This window comes from Calliopsis andreniformis, chromosome 12 (assembly GCF_051401765.1).
Source record: "Calliopsis andreniformis isolate RMS-2024a chromosome 12, iyCalAndr_principal, whole genome shotgun sequence".
Classification (NCBI taxonomy): Eukaryota; Metazoa; Arthropoda; class Insecta; order Hymenoptera; family Andrenidae; genus Calliopsis; species Calliopsis andreniformis.
In genome coordinates this window covers 7,548,071-7,564,140 of record NC_135073.1, presented here as the reverse complement: position 1 = coordinate 7,564,140, position 16,070 = coordinate 7,548,071, and the positions used below count along the sequence as shown (strand labels likewise).

The following is a 16,070-nucleotide window of genomic DNA, read 5'->3' as shown; positions in this document are numbered from 1 at the left end:
GCGTCAGCGAAGTCGAAGACGTAGTGGACGTGACGTGTCCAGCGAGCCAGAAATTTCCTGATTGAAAGTAGCTCTCGTCAGTGACGTAGACCCTAGGTTCGCGGTGTCAGTGAGGGCAAGAGGGAACGAGTGGACACCAAGAGCTCATCTTTCGAGGAGGGAGAAAACCGAAAGAAGAGGAGGCACGAGGGTAGTCTAGGAGCAAAAGTTGTCCGCGTGATAGAGTCGAACCGTCGTCCTTCGTCCTTGGTGGGAGGGAGGCGATGGAGGCGGCGGTGGAGGCGACGGTGGCGGTGGCGGCGCGTTGGTGGGGTGTCGATGGCGGTAGTGGCGGTATCGGCGGCGGCGGTGGGGGCACGAAATAAGGGTAGTTTTCAGAGGTGGGGGCGGAGGTTCGTCAGTTTCCGGGTTGTTCCGGAGTGAGTTGAGGGCGTCGTGGGTCGTCGTGGGGGGTGGCGGAGGGAGGGCGTGTAGGAGCCGCGAGCCACGACATGACGAAGCGTCGCGACGTCAGTAGAGCGCCGCGCTATCGACCACCGCCACGAGACACCGTCGTCGTCCTCGTCGTCTTCGTCATCGTCTTCCTCGCCATCCTTCCTGGTGTTCTCTCGCGTCTTCGGCACCGTGACCGTCGGTTTCAACAGACCGAGCTCGAGGGATTTCGAGACACGAGGGAATTAGTCGCCGTGAGAGGATAAAATACCGGCGAGGTGGTGGTCCTGCGGGAAGGACTCGATCGCGCTCGATCGCTGGTGGATCGCGCCACGAGGATCGCACGGCGGCGCGTTGCGTGCACGCGTGTCGTTCGCACGCGTGTCCGTCGCCAAGTACCCGCCACGTCAAGGTCGTGCCGGCACCGTGCGTGCGTGTGTGAATACATACTTAAACCGGCGTCCTCTGACTACCACGAGCCACCCCGTGTGAGACCCAATGACTGTCCATCCAGGGACCACGGGAGACACATGTTCGTTATAAGGTCAGTGCACGAGAAATCTGTTGATAGTGTCTTCTTAGTTGCCGCGGCAGGCGTTGCTTCCCTTAGTTCTCGTCTTAATTTCTCACGCGACACACCGCGAGCGGACCCTACGAGGAAGACACTTGTATTACAAAATGTGGACGCGAGCGAGGACTGCCGATGTTGTTTTCAAACGGTAAAAGGATTTCACCTTCACGCTTTCGATGTCGAGAATTTTTAGTTGTCCGGCCTGTTGTGAATCTCTCAGCGAGACGAAGAGTCTGTGCTCCTTGCGCGAACTTCTGCTCGACAAACCCGCTGGTTCGCGCTGGTTCGTAGCGGTTGCTTGCAATTTATGTTGGTTATGTCACTCTGAAAAACTCTGTGCTTGCCTCGTTCAGTATTCGCGTCTTGTTAATTTAAACCTGCTATCATGCAATTTTTTCGTAAAACGTCTGCACACGCTGGTGAGTAGTCATGAGTTGCTATTGCTATCATAAGTTTTGTAGTAAAGTGCGTGCCAATGCTGGACGATGATTCATAGAATCAAATGTTCCCATGTTCTCAGCAAAATCTCCCTCTAAAGAGACAAAATCTCTTCCCGTCGTAGCGACGTCGCGAAATAAAAAGGAAAAGAGCGAGACTCGGAAGATACAGATACTATTTGTTCCAAGGCTGAATTAAAGAGATAGACTCGTATCGTACTTTTCTCCTACTTCCGTATTTCCCTCGCGTCTGTCCCTCTATCTCTCGGTAATCGCTTTATTTTCCGCATGACTAACTATCCGAAACCAACAACGATTACACCCAGAGTGCATGGAATTAAATCGGAAAAGTACTGTTGTCCGCTGCTCCAAAAATGCACAAACGCAATAACGCAATGAGCGCTTTACCTTAATTCGTGAATAGCAGTGGATGAGTGTTCCAGGCGGAACGACCCGTTGACGTAACAAATTCCCAGCTTGTTTTCGCGGAAATGGCGTCATACTTTTTAGTACATAGTTTCGCGTAGTCGTCGTGAATGTTGGCGGAACAGGGAATTTTCGTACGGACGAAAGCATCTCGAATAGCCGCGGCGCACACTTACGCGCGATGACGGCTCTTACGGTTAGTGAAGATTCGTCAAAAGCGAGACCCTCCGCGATATTTCCGAGTCAACGACGTTCTCGGCTGCCCCTCATTTTGTTGTTCTCCGGCACAAAGAGCCGGTGTAGCGCGCGACTTTGTGAGGGGCAAATTTCCAAAAGAATCCGTGATCGACGACCCGCTCCAAGTTAATCTGCTTCCGTTCCATGACCCCTATACGTTACACTAGACCCGCTGGAACTTGCTGCTTTTTGCAGAGACTGATATACAGTATCTTTTCTTCTACTCTCGCTTCGGTTTTTTCGACGTTTTATGTAACTTGAAGAATTGTTTTTTTTTTATTATGGGGTTAAGTCGTTTGGTGAGATTTTTTGAGTGAATGTGGTGGAGTGAGATTTACAGGTCTTTGTGAGAGAAAGTACTTTTTTCGAGGATTTTACGTAATGTTCGTTGTCTCTTTTTACGGTGATATTTTAATACAAATTTCTACAGTGGATACTTTATAAGTTTTTTTGACTTTCTGGGACGAAAATAAAAAACTTTATTAACTATTGTGTTTAGTTACTGTGGTAAAATTGTTTCGTAGACTGCGTATGTAGATTTTGTACATCTTTACAAGGACGGACCTAGTATAATATTGTTCTCATTTTCAAAATGAAAATTTTCTGAAAACATGACGTAATATGTGTTAGCAAGATCTTTTAAGCAATGTTAAATCTTTATCTTAGAGTTTAATTTTTCATAGATGTTTTTTAATACGTTCTGTAATTTTAATTGACAGAACGTTCGTTTATCTGATTTAAGCATTTACGTAAACAAACATAAACTATTAAAGACAGAAGAATTCTGTTTAAGTAAAAACTGTTTTATTTAAAAAAATTAATTTAACATTACAGGAAATTTTGTTTGTGAAATTCTAAATTGTTGAGTTTTCAATATCTAGTATCTCCAGGTTTTTAAATAGGACAGCATACCTATTCCTGCTAGATTCACATTACTAAACGAGGTCGGATAGGTTAACAAATTTTGAAAGTTCTGTGTAGTTTTAGCATCAGATATATGTTTTAAACTCGTATGCGATTTTTAATCCTACACCAGAATGCAAGTGCTTTGAACTGTTACTCTATTAAAAACTTCACATATGTGGAAATTAGAAAAAATGTGTTTCGAAAGAGTGGAAGAATCTTATAGGCACTTAACATAACTTCTGTACATAAATTTGTTAGAAGTGGCGTATATAGAATAAATATACCAATTGGTGAAGCATAATTACGTCGTCAAATTTATCTTCTCAAACTCATTTAACAAGACCAGAAAGTACAAGTGTTCAGTTTCCATCAGTGTTCCAAATACTCAGCCATAAAAGTTCTCCTATATCAAAGTATTGGATGTTCCTCGAATTCCGCTGTTTGACATATCCTCGTCATAACATACTCTCTCAACACAGTCCACCAGTTTCAAAATCGCAATTACGCCAGCGTGCATTAATTTCCGCCAACAAGTGACGTTTGCACCATAAAATCCGTCGCGACGGAACGCTAGGAGCCGTTACCGAAACTCCATTACCACCGAGTTGACAAGATTAGCAAACACGAGAGGGAGAAAAAGGGATACTTATCCCGATTAAAAGTTCAATCTGAATTAAAAGGATTCCGAACCTGCCAAACTTGAAAGGTTGCCAGTGCTTCCGGTCTCTGGGTTAGCGAATCGAGATGTATACTTTAGAATCCGCGTATATTACAGGGTCGAACTATATAGCTTAGCGAGTTGGACGCAGTCGAAAGCGCGCGTTAGAAGACGCTGTAGAAGAGGGCAGGCAGGGGCGGAAAGAGAAGAGAAGAGGAGGCAAACCTTTCATCGCGTTGAATTTCAAATCGGCGTATCTCCCGGGAGGAATTGGCACCGATCCAGTCGCGATTCCACGCTTACCTGCCTGCGCTCCCTCTGTTTCCTGGATCCTCCTTTTCGTTTTTTCTTCTTCTCTTTCTGGCCCCCCTCGTCCCCGCTCCCTTTATCTTCCTCTTCCTATTTGTGCTCGTAATCATGTCTGTGTATCGGGGACGAGCAAAAGTGGGTCGTTGGGAGCCACAAGGCGCCGCGCCGAGAGCATGGAGGATAAAGGGCAGCGCGGAAGTGTCAGGTGCCTTGACTTGGTCACCCTGAAATCTTCGAGCACCGTTGAGATCGTGTCTTTGCATAAAGTGGATTCCTTGACACGCTCGTAACCACGAGAAGCGTTTTTCGACACGTCGATGCACGGTCGTCTTGATCGAAGGCATACAGGGTGTTCAAATGTTTGCGGAGTTATAGTGCATATTGAATTGAGTGAAATATGTATAGTTGGCATTCTTCAGGTGCTATTTTAATATTGATATTGTTTGTGGAAAGCGATTTTATGTTCCTGGAATATACCTATATAGTCACTTTAGGATTTTGGGGTAAGTGGGAAAAAGATTTTTACAATTATTTTATAGTTGTAGTTTGTACATTTTATGCGATGTATTCTGTCGTTATTTTTCAATTTTAGTAGAACTTCAATATTTGCGCTTCTATACAGGACGTGTTCATGTTCTTGGAATAATGATATTAAAAATGAGCGTTTTTTATGTGAACTGAAAGTTTTGATAAGATATTAGAAATCGAAGCTGGGTATTACGTCAAGCTGACTTAAACTTTACACAGTTAAGAAACGAATCATTTCTAGAAGTGAGTTCGGCTACTGAGCATTATGTTTTTTAAAGTAACTCGAATATTAAAAAATTCACATCATCCAAATAATTTTCTCAATTATCAATATTAAAAGTTCGTCATGCTTCAGTATCTTCTAGTTAAATTGTATTTGAATAATTTCAAGTTTCAAGCATTCCAAAAAACATGAAATATTTTCTGATCGAAAACCATTTCATTACAATATTTGAATTACCAGAACAACCTTGAGCACGATTCGCTATCAAATGAATAGAAAAAGTAATAAAAAACTGTTTCCCTAAGCAGAATCTTACGCTCACGAAAGCTATTGCACCGTTGCTTCCCCGCCACACATGCGGTCCCCCTATTGATTTTTACAACGTGTAGCCACGTCGTAAAATTCGGCAAGGAATGTAAAGTATCGTGACGTTCGCCCTTTGCGCTCGGCGCAGTACGACGTTCATACAGCACGCGTCATTGACGGTAGTAAGTTCACCGAATTTAAAACTCGGGACTGGATGCCAGTCCACGGAAAACAAATGGAAGGAGAATCGCGCTGACCCGTTATTTAAGTATATGGACTTCGTCACAGAGGAAACATTCGAAGTTATATCGCTGACCAATGACGTTCGTATTCCTTCCGTCGGTCTTCTGATTGAAGTCAATACTTTTCATGTAACAGCTAGTTTGCTGATTAATATAAACGTTATTTGGTACGGAGGATTCATCTACAAACACTTTTTAAGTGGCAGACATGCGCGATTGTAAGGCAAAATAAGTCACATGTTTTTGTTTTTGAGATATTGGCGTTTAGAATTTTCAATTTAAATAGGTACTGTCTTATGAACTTGTATCTTCTTGAACTCCTGTTTTTGACTGACAACATTCTTTTGATACCCTTTCTTTCTTGGTAAAAATATAAATTCTATAGTCTAGAACTCAATTAAAAACGTGATTCAAATTTGTTGAAACTATCACATAGGTTATTTTACCTTACAGCCACAGATACATCGCAAGTGTTAGTTCATAAAGTTAATATTCCTTCTTCTAATCTTCCCCCATTTTATTATTTCATAAATACAATTCTCATGAAAAGCCTCATTACCGTAATAGCCTCGAAATATCACAAAACGGTATAAACTCTTAGACTGACCTACTACATAATACACTTACACTACTACCTTCCTCCACAGCTACCTCCCATCCAATTTCTCATCCTACCAATCGCGATCCTCTTCACAAAAGCGAAACAAAGCCCGTCCCTTGAACATCATCCCGAATACCATGCAGATGAACCCAATAATAAGTATCGGAATACAATAAGCATCTCGTACTTTATTTATCATCGTCTCGGGTATTATTCGAAATGGTCGTTGACCGACATCCAGAAAATAAATCCTGAAGCGGCGGAATTATATATCCCAAGAGGCAAGGGTGAATGCTTGATCGGTGCATTCATCGCTCCGTACTATTAACCTCCTTTGGCCAGCCGTGTTCGTTCCATCAAAGGGGTCCTCGTCAGCTAGCGCACGGAATCCTCCGCTTTTATTGGACGGTTAAGCTCATAAAACATGTGGATCGCTTACAAAGGCGTGGTAACTAGTGGAGCTGGCGCGATAGCATTCGCGTGTACACGCGTCGACGGGGGTCTCCCCCGTGCGGCGGTTGTGCAACTGCCATTACCATTTTCGTTCCGAAACTTGCGACATCTCACGATTTATATATCGACACGGGAGCGAGAGGCGGTGGGCGCGGGCGCGCGCGCGTTCTGCCTGTACCTGTTTACGTCCCGTGTCGCAGGAATCGCGCTGTAAATCAAATTCCGGCGTCGCGCGGTCCCGAGCATTGTTCGGTACCAGTATTTAAAGTGCATCCAGCGGGAGCTGAGGCGGGCAGGTGCCGTTACCGAGGCGCGTTCGCACTTCTTCGAGCAGGTCGGTTATTCCGCACTTTAGATCCCACAATAAAGTCAGTTTACTGCGGCTCATTGAGACGGGTATCGCCCGGCCGATTGTTGATCTGTGTTCATCGGCGATCGTAAAACGGCCCTCGACGATCCCCATGGACCCAGCGGCTCCGAGCTCGCCTCGTTCCGCTATCGAGTTCACAATGGCTCGCCTAACACCGCGTGCCCCCTCGACGGGGCTCGTTGCGTCTTTGCCCCCAATAGTTCTCTCGACGTTTTCACGCGAAAGAACGTAATTGCTTCCTTCCTCGCGCCGCTTCAGAGGAAGCGCGCCTTGCGACCAGGCGACGATAATATTTCATAAACGACCCGCTGGGACTTGGAGGAGTTCCTTGACTCTGGGAGATCGAGCCGCGAGTTGTCAGCTCGAGGGCTTTTAGGATCTCTGCTGAAACGTGCGGTGGTGCAAGAAAAAGATTTAACTTTGGATATTGTTTTTCACGTGGAACGACAGTTTCGTTTTAGAATTTATTTGTGTTTTTGGTGTTAGAAAGGTGCTTCGTAGTAGGTACAATTTTCATACTGGGTGAGGTTGAAATACTTATTTGAATATTCAGGTATTCAAATCTTCAGATTTTTAATATTTAAGTTTGTCAGTGTTCATTGAAGAAGTTAAAAAAGTTCCATAATATAAAGTTCTTATAAATTAACTAACATTATGTCGTTGCGAGGCCATAAATTCCAATGACAACCACAGCTTGAACTGTCCACATATAAAATAAATAATTCCGATTTTCAGAGTATTACTCGAAGCTCATGCGATAGTCCCTAGAACCAATCATATCTGCATTATTTTCAAGTACCATCTTTTGACTCAGATCAGTAGTTACGAAGCATTTTAATCCAAGGCGATTAGGTTAAGGATAAAAAATAAGGGAATATTTGATAGATACAGTGGTTTTTTCCGAAATCAGTAAGATCAGAAAATAGTAAAGTCAGTTATGTATAGCTGGTCGAAGACACTCAAAATTTCCATAGCTTTGGAGTCATTCACAATTCTGTAGTTCTTTCTTTTAAGTCAAATTTTAAATTAAACCTTGTATATCCAAAAAATTCTCTCCTTTAGTGCTTGTTAAACTAATCATTACAATCCAATAAAATGTCCTAATAATTACCATTGAAGAAAAGAATCAATAAGCACGTCATTTCTGAAGCACTTCAATTCTCAGCACTTCATTCCATATCCACACATACATAATAGAAAGTTCACATTCTTTCACAAAATCACAACACAAATTCGTTGCCACAGATTAAGAAAGTATAAATCAATTTTATTAAGCCTCCAAAGAATACTCGAATGTTTCCACGAAGCGAGTTCGTTTCTCAAACAAAAGTGCGCTGTTGTAGACAACAGACAGTTTTGCACTAGGGAAATGGACAGGTAGGTTAAGAGGCTGAGGACCTTGAAGGGGCTTGGAGAAGGAAGGGGTCCAACCAGCGGCGTCAGCGCGTAGCGTTAGAAAGTTCATCTCGGTGTTTGCTCTAATGCCTCGGCGACTCGTCCGCGGTTATCCAAACGAACGGAAAGCCACTCACGAGAGCACCTGTGGAGCTCGGGCGTTGCTTTTGTTCTTTCAGCCTCTGTCTTTCTCCCGTCCTCTCTGGTGTGTCCCGGTGGCCCTCTGCTCCTCTACCTACCTGTTGTGTGTTACTTGCGCCTCGGCGGCCGATCATTCGGGACACGGGTCACTTTAAAGGGATTAGCACAATTTTCGACTTGGACTCCAGACGCCCGTGTGAAGCCCAGTCACTCGTGGCCAAGTGAAAATAACGTCGCGTCACGGTCTTCAAACGTGAGAAAATTACAGGGCTCCGACCGTGTCCCGAGAAAATCTCGGACGTGGCTCGCTCGAGTCGCCGAATGGATGACGTACTAATTTCCAGACCCTCGAATTTTTCGCTTGAAACGTTACGTTCGAAAACAGTATACGTGGAACCAGCCATCCGTCTTCTCGGGAAGCGGTATCGATGGTCTACGCTGTTTGCAGATGTAAGGAGATTGATATACGAAAGGATCGATGTAGATTGCTTTTTGTCGCCGTCTCCATTTGCATAACATCGTCGGTAAAGAGAGTGGGTGACAGTGGTGGATATTTAGTATCGGGAAAACGCTTTAAATTATATCCCGTGGAATTGTCGACTGTTTACACGAACCTTTCACCGCTGTATCAATTCAATTTATCGTCTAGTGGGATTAAACCGATCAATCGGTTACAGTTAAATGGCGTGTAACTCGTGGCAGTAACGACGAGATGAATTTTAATGTTTATTCGCAACACATGCTACTTACAGTGTTGTTAGTAGTTGAAACTGTTTAGAAAAGTTATAATTCCACAATTTTTTAATGAAAGTGAAATCAAGTGATTGTCAGTTGGTGTATTACTTTTAATTTCTATTTATTTTGTACTTTTGCTAACTGTATACTTAGTACAACATTTTAGAATATTATTTTCCATAAAAAGAAAATTATCGAATAGCCATTTTCTTATGGGGTTGTTGAAAAATGTTGTAGGTATCATTTTGTATTTTTTCAGAAAGCATTTAATTACTTTAACATTGTTTTCTGAAAAGAAATACATTTTCTTGAATTTATTTATTGTTTTTTAAATGTATATTTTTATTCTATGTATGTACATTTTATTATTAGTAGTATTTGTTCGCGGATACACATCTTAGCCCGCGTAGCAAACTGTATTTTGCAAGAACACAATCACGGAAGGTTCTCCATGATACAGAATGATTTAAAATAGGATTTAAAATAGGATGATAAGTTTGCATATAATAAAATTATACCTAGAAATGAATTTTTTCATGTGAATTTTAGCTGTATTTCGCTTGCATTATTCATGCAAATAACAATTGTCTTAAGCACGTTAAAACCATTAGGTATATCAAGCTCCACAGATTTAATTTAATTTCATCTGTAACTTTATTGTAAATTTTATTCATACAAATAATGAATTTACGTACATAGAAAAATTTCAAATAATTTACGCGGTAGATATAGATGAAAATAGGGAAATGATGTTCAAAACTCTAATTAAAATAGTAATTGTATCAATCAGTAAAAATTCTATGAATCATGTTACCGTATTACAAGCTCATAAGTGCATCCAATAATTAGACATTTTTCCACAAATTTTCATCTGAAAACCTCCACTTATCGTATCCATTTCCTCCAACGTAAACAGAATTTCCAAAACTCCCAAATGACAAGGAACTTAGTCGAAATAGCTCGAAGTAGGTCGAGATAAATGGCAGTCATTTCGCGTGTGCTAATTGAACGGACCGTATGTATCCCAGGATAAGCATTCCACGTAGATTCGTGGACGAAAAACGAATACTGGATCTCTCGGTGTGGCGATTTTTCGTTTGTACTCGAGGAACTTCTCGACGAAGACAAAGTTATAAATTTATCCCTCGGGAAAACAACTGGCAACAACTCCGCCACCCCTCTAGCTGCGCCCTCATCCCTCATCCTCCGCGGCTCGGCCCGGTTGCCACGGGCCCGAGAGTTCGTAAATGCATCCATGCACACGTATTTTATGGCTAGCTTTCTCAGCTTTCCGTCTCCCTTCCCCTCCCGACTCCCTCTTTCTCGCTCGTTTCGTCGACTTCCTCCCCGTGGCTTCCTTTTTCCGCGAAAACCACCCCGTCCCAGCGACGCGACGTTATCAGCAACAGCGGAGGCAGAGTCGTGCAGACCGCGTCTGGGATATTTTCGCAGGATGGATTCTTTTCGAAAATACTTAAAACTTCGACGATTTGTCGTCGGAGTGTTCGAGTCGAAGTCGATAAAGTGCTAGAATCCATCGCGACGCGTTACAGACTCGAGGGAAACTGACACGAGGAGGGACGAGGTGACCAATCGATACGGGGACGTTTCGAGATGAAGAATAAGATAGAGAAATGGAGGATGCGAGGAGGTGAAAAAGCGAAGCAGTTGGATCATTCGTGGAACGAGTGAAGGAAGAAGTGAGGAAGAAAACGCGTCGGCTCAAGGGTTGGGAGAGGGCGGGTGAAAGTCATGGAGGAACTTAATCACATAAAATCCTTAAAGCTCGCCCTGGTGCGACGCGATGCACTTTGATCGCAGAATTTATGTTCGGGGTGCAATGTACCGCCATTATATTCTGTGCTCGTCGGTGCGTGCCGTGGAAAAATTCATCGTGGAGACGCGGAGGCGGATTCGGTTTCCCCCATTGATCGGCGCGGTAGGTTGGGACACGAGGAGAGAGTTGTTTCCTCTCTCCGCTCGTCATAAGAAAATATTATTCTTCCAAGAAAAAGTCCGCCGCTCCACCGAGAGATTCTGAGCTCCCGCGGCCGATGCTAGACAGCTCCTTCGGGAGATTTTCTGCAGAGGAAAGAATCACTGAACTCCTCCTAAAGTGGTCCGGCAGTAATTGGACCGCTGATATCGTTCACGTCGATCACTGTGGCGGTTGCTCTGCTTTCGTCTAAGAGTTGACGCTGGGTGGTGGAGCATCGATATTCTTCATTGGTGAAGGAGCTATATGAGGCTTTAGCCTAGGGTGTGGTGCTTAAAGAAAGGATGGTGTTGTGGTTATTGGACGATACATTATCAGGATAGATGTAGTAACTGTTATGAAGGTTATCATATATTTATCATGAGATAAGGATGATATTTCTAAAGGTGAACTTAACAATTATTTTGAGCTTTTTAACATTATGGCTTTCGATCTTTCTTAGGCTGAGTGCATTAGAGCTAATTGAAACAAATGGAAAATGCATATATCTACTTATAAATTAAGAATTGGGAGTAGTTAGTAGGTAAATGTCCATCTACCGTAAAATAAATACACAAAATTATTACATGATCAAAAATTCTAAAACTTGTTATTTTTTACTTCAATGTGGGTGTAAATAAAGTAAAACTGCATTATTTGGAATATAGGTTGCGTGACAAGCACACGCAGTAACGAAATCGTGCGTCAAAATATCGCTCGTGTGCATCGGGCCTAATTCCACGCTTCAACTACTTGAATTTTCTGATACAATCATTTTCAATTATATGGGATTACGATTTTAATCTATGAACTAGAGAGAGGCTCAAGTAGTTTTTCTGGAATTAGAAATATGTTATTAACTTATAATTAAATGCCTTAATTAATGATGAAATTATACCGAAATCTTAACAGGTAATAGAAAGAAAGTAGAGATAATGGTTGAAAATTTTATTGCCATTAAAAACTTTAAAACTAGATTTCATTATTTTATAAAATATTCCAAAACAAAATTTATTTTTACGCACATAGTAAATAATTTGTTGAAAATAAAACAAAAGGTAAATACTACACAAGTTACATATGTTAGCCAAGTATACTTTATATTTTCTAGATAATTTTGCATAGGTTATTGCATTAAAAATTAAATACATATCTCTTAAGAAAGTAATAACTTAATTACATCAATTACAAAGAATTCAATATTTTTACATTATAAAATTAGTATTCTTTGTGTCAATATAAAATAGCCATACCATACAGTATTAACATCACCCTTTCCTAAGCAGTACTCTGCTCATTTCGCCAAAGTTTGCTACGATGAAGTAACTCCCTTGATCACCCCATTCTCCACCATAATGGTCCTCCAAGCCATTTCGAGAGAAAACTCTCCCCGAGACCGTCAGAAACTCCTTGCATCTAAGGGGAAGGGAGTGAAAACGCGAACCACCAAGCCGAGGCGTGTTCGCGAATCAGATCAGCTTCTCCTGAGGACCGTTCGGCCGATAACACATAGATACGGATAAGATTCGGCGAAAGGAGCGCCGTGACTTTTTATGGCTGGTTGCTAAAGTCAGCAGAGACAATGAAAACATCTCGGTAAATCAGGAGAGAAGACCCGTAAGGAGATTAGTAGAGCTTACCAGGCATTACGACGGGACGAGGCGGAAGAAGGCAGGCCACAGTCATCTTAACTTGGAAGCCGACTGACCTCGCTTCATCTTTTTCCTTCTTCGCCCCTTCGTCCTCGTTGCAGCCGCCGCTTCCTCTTTCGCTTTCTTTCCTCCTCCTCCTCGTGTCTCTTTACCCAGTACTCTCGCCTTGGTACTTCTACCTCTGTCCCCTTCGCGCGCCACCCCCTTGCCCCTCTCACGCCGTTCTCTCTCATCTCACTGTTTCTCTTGGGTGCTGCTCGCGCGGAGTTAACCACCCGTGAAGCGGCACAATATATCTCGGAGATAATTCGCTTGTTAGGGTCGTACGCCTTTACATTAATCCATCTACTCCCAGTCTTTCTTGTAACCGCCTCTTTTGCGCGTGAGTACGACGACAGAGGGTCCTTTGCGACGTCGCGCTCACCGACGAAAAATTGCAGTCTCAATTTAGCCGCGGTTACATCTATTCCCGCTCCTTTGCCTTCCGACGACTTCTTTTCCTGATTTTATGAACATGCTCTGTGATGCAATAATGACACACGGTTTTAGTACAACGCTCTACTTGCGTTGAGTTTATGAGATGGCTGCAAGTGGAGTGCTTTTGCTTTGGAGGACTGATAATTTAATCCTGATCAGGTATTTCCAAATTTTGTAGTAAATAAAGTTATAGATGGTTAGCTTAACAGATTTTCTTTGAAGTATCACTTTTTAAGGAGCGCAGCCGCCAGTGCTATCTTGGGGATTATTTTGATAGATATTTGATTGCTAGATGTCTTGCTTTTGGAGTGATAAATTATGCTGACAAGAACAGAGGCTTTTGAAACAAGTGGGAGATATGAAGTGTATGATAAACTTTGCTAAAATTGATTTATTTGAATCTGGAACCTCGATGCTTATTTCGATAGTACTTGTACTAGTCATGTCTCCTGGAAAACATTAGAAGCAATGCTGGGACATGTATAATACACGAAAATAGCGCTATTGTGGAGTCGTTGAACTGGAATGAAAGAGGTCGTTGGATAACTCTTCGATTTTGGAAATGATTTATAGATAATAATCATAGAATGAAGAACTGACAGTGACTATACATTCAATTACTTGATTAACCCCGGGGAGTCCAATCTATTGTAAAGATTAAAAGAAATTTAAAAAACGTAAGTGCTATAACTGATTTGCTATATCATAGACCCTTCACTACATATGTGATTATTTTCTGACAAAAAAAGAAATGATTGTAGGCCTAAGATATTTTCCAGCAAAAAGGTTTCATAAAAGTTAGTGAATGTTTGTTTCCCCAACTTAAGCTTTCTAGAGCTACTTTTTATTTGGTTTCTCCATTACATCCATCATACACATTAAAATAAATACTCCCTCTGCTTATTACTGTGTTAGGCAACAACTTCGTAAACACATTAAATAGCAAGACTCATATTTTGTCCAGTATCGTTTCTTGGCACGCTCGAGTGCTGCCGCCACTTAACAGCATTTTTCTACCAAACGTAGTTCCTTAATATCTTAGAAAAATAATAGTGTACTGTACAAAAGGTTTAGGAAATTTTGGAAGAGCTAGTTTGTATTGATGACAAGAAAGGTATTGAAAAATGCTCGCCAGATCACCGAAATTGAATTACTTGGTCACAATGGCCCTGAATGAGGTGACCATCAAAGAACCACTGACATACATAGAAAGCAAGGTACATCTGAATTATTATTAAATGTAGTACATACAACGTGGTGACCCATTGGTAGGAGGATATTTTTATAACCCGCTCATTAGCTTACTTCCCTTTTGTTAGTATCATCGAATTGAAAGACGGGAACGTTGCGTTTGTCGAGCATGTTCGGTGTTCGACTGTTACGGGTATACCTACGTCATCGAGGCGAAGATATGCTCCAAGGCCCGTAGGTAACTCCGAACGGTGTGCAAGGCACTTGTCGTGATGTCGATGCTTGCGATACCACCGACCGCCTGTCACTCGGCCTCGATTGATCGGTTCTCGCTTCGCGTCCCGATCTCTCTTCCTTCTCCCTTTCCATTCTCCTCGCGCGCGTCTCTCGCTCTCACCGTGGTCTATCTTTCGTAAGAAGGCATTCTCACCGCCTTCGTCGTGCTTGTACCCTTTATCGTCGTTTCGCTTACACACGTACGCGTCCCGCACCCGACGCGTCCGTGTTGATTCACTAATTTGATATACGAAAGGCTGCCTAACTCGGGGACGATCAATTTCGGTTGAACAATATAATTATACCTTTCAGCGTACACTGTAACGCTCGGTGTATGTAAGTGTAACGGTTCCACGGCGCGTCAAGTGTCGTAATGATTTAATTATAACGTCCTAAAGCGTGACTGTGAGCTGGCTCGGTTAGATCGTTGGAAGACGTATCGATGGAAATCGAGCGAACTGATGGGGAACTTGTCGCCTTGTCTTGGGCACAGGCTAGGTGTTAGGGATTACGGACAAAATGTCTCGTGTCTGGTGAATAAATGAAAGTTACGAGTGGGAGTAAAAATTTTTAGTGAAGTGTTCGTAACGATAGATGAAAGTGGTATTAAAAGTTTAATGGTTCAATAATTTGATAGATCTATGATTACGTAGAAATCCCCCTAATTATTTACCTTGTTTCGTCAGTACCATTTTAAATTTACAATTTTTAAATCTAATATTCAAATTTTCAAATTTTTAAATATTCTGTATTTTAATTCTGTACTTTAATTAACATTTAACATGATCTGCCTTATACGTATGTGTACTGCATTCATACAACAGTAGACCATGCAGCGTAATAACCACACTATAGCTATTAGCTACTATGTCATCGTAAAGTCCATTGATAAGTGTTCCAACGCTTCTCATGCACCTACGTATACATACGTATATCTTTGCTATCATTCACAAAAGTCTATTCTTCAGGTGACTGACACAAGCTCAGCTTAGGTTCTCCATAAACCAGTTTAATTGTTGTTTAAAGCGACACTGAATTTGGAATGAACTTATATTGATGTCGCACTGTCGATAAGCGCGGCGTTTTGTCGTTTGACCGTGAGAACGACGATCAGGATCATTTACAGGTGTACCTGTGCAAGTTGGCTTCGATCTGCGGTTCGCGTCTGGCGGCAATGGGTAAAAGCGTAGGTGCGACAACGCGTCCAGATTATCGGGTGCTATGGTACTCTGGCAGCGTGACAGAACCGTAAACTTGCGCCGAAGAGAGACAGTTTATGGCGAAGCCCAGGGGCGAACAGCGAAAGGCGAGATAATCCCCATGATCATGCTCCGCGTCACGATGTCGATACATTAAGACGCTCTTAAATCTACCTAACACCTTGTAAATCTTGTTGTAGTAACGTTCGATGATTGCTATAGAAACTAGGAGTTAATTAGCTTGTAAAATATCGGACCATATTCATTTGTGGGTATTAAAACAAACTTGTGACCTCGTCTTTATTTGGACCCTTCTGTTATTGCTTGTAA

The 16,070-nt window shown here is 42.2% G+C and overlaps 1 protein-coding gene across 1 annotated transcript in view; it reads left to right on the top strand.

The window, feature by feature from the left end:
- The first annotated feature begins 706 nt into the window (after positions 1 to 706).
- LOC143185708 (fibroblast growth factor 18) overlaps positions 707 to 16,070 on the top strand; it is a 150,848-nt gene continuing 135,484 nt past the window's right edge. The window contains exon 1 of the mRNA XM_076388915.1: positions 707 to 976. Coding sequence (XP_076245030.1) covers positions 963 to 976 — 14 coding nt within the window. The 5' untranslated portion in view covers positions 707 to 962. The remainder of the gene's footprint in view (positions 977 to 16,070) is intronic.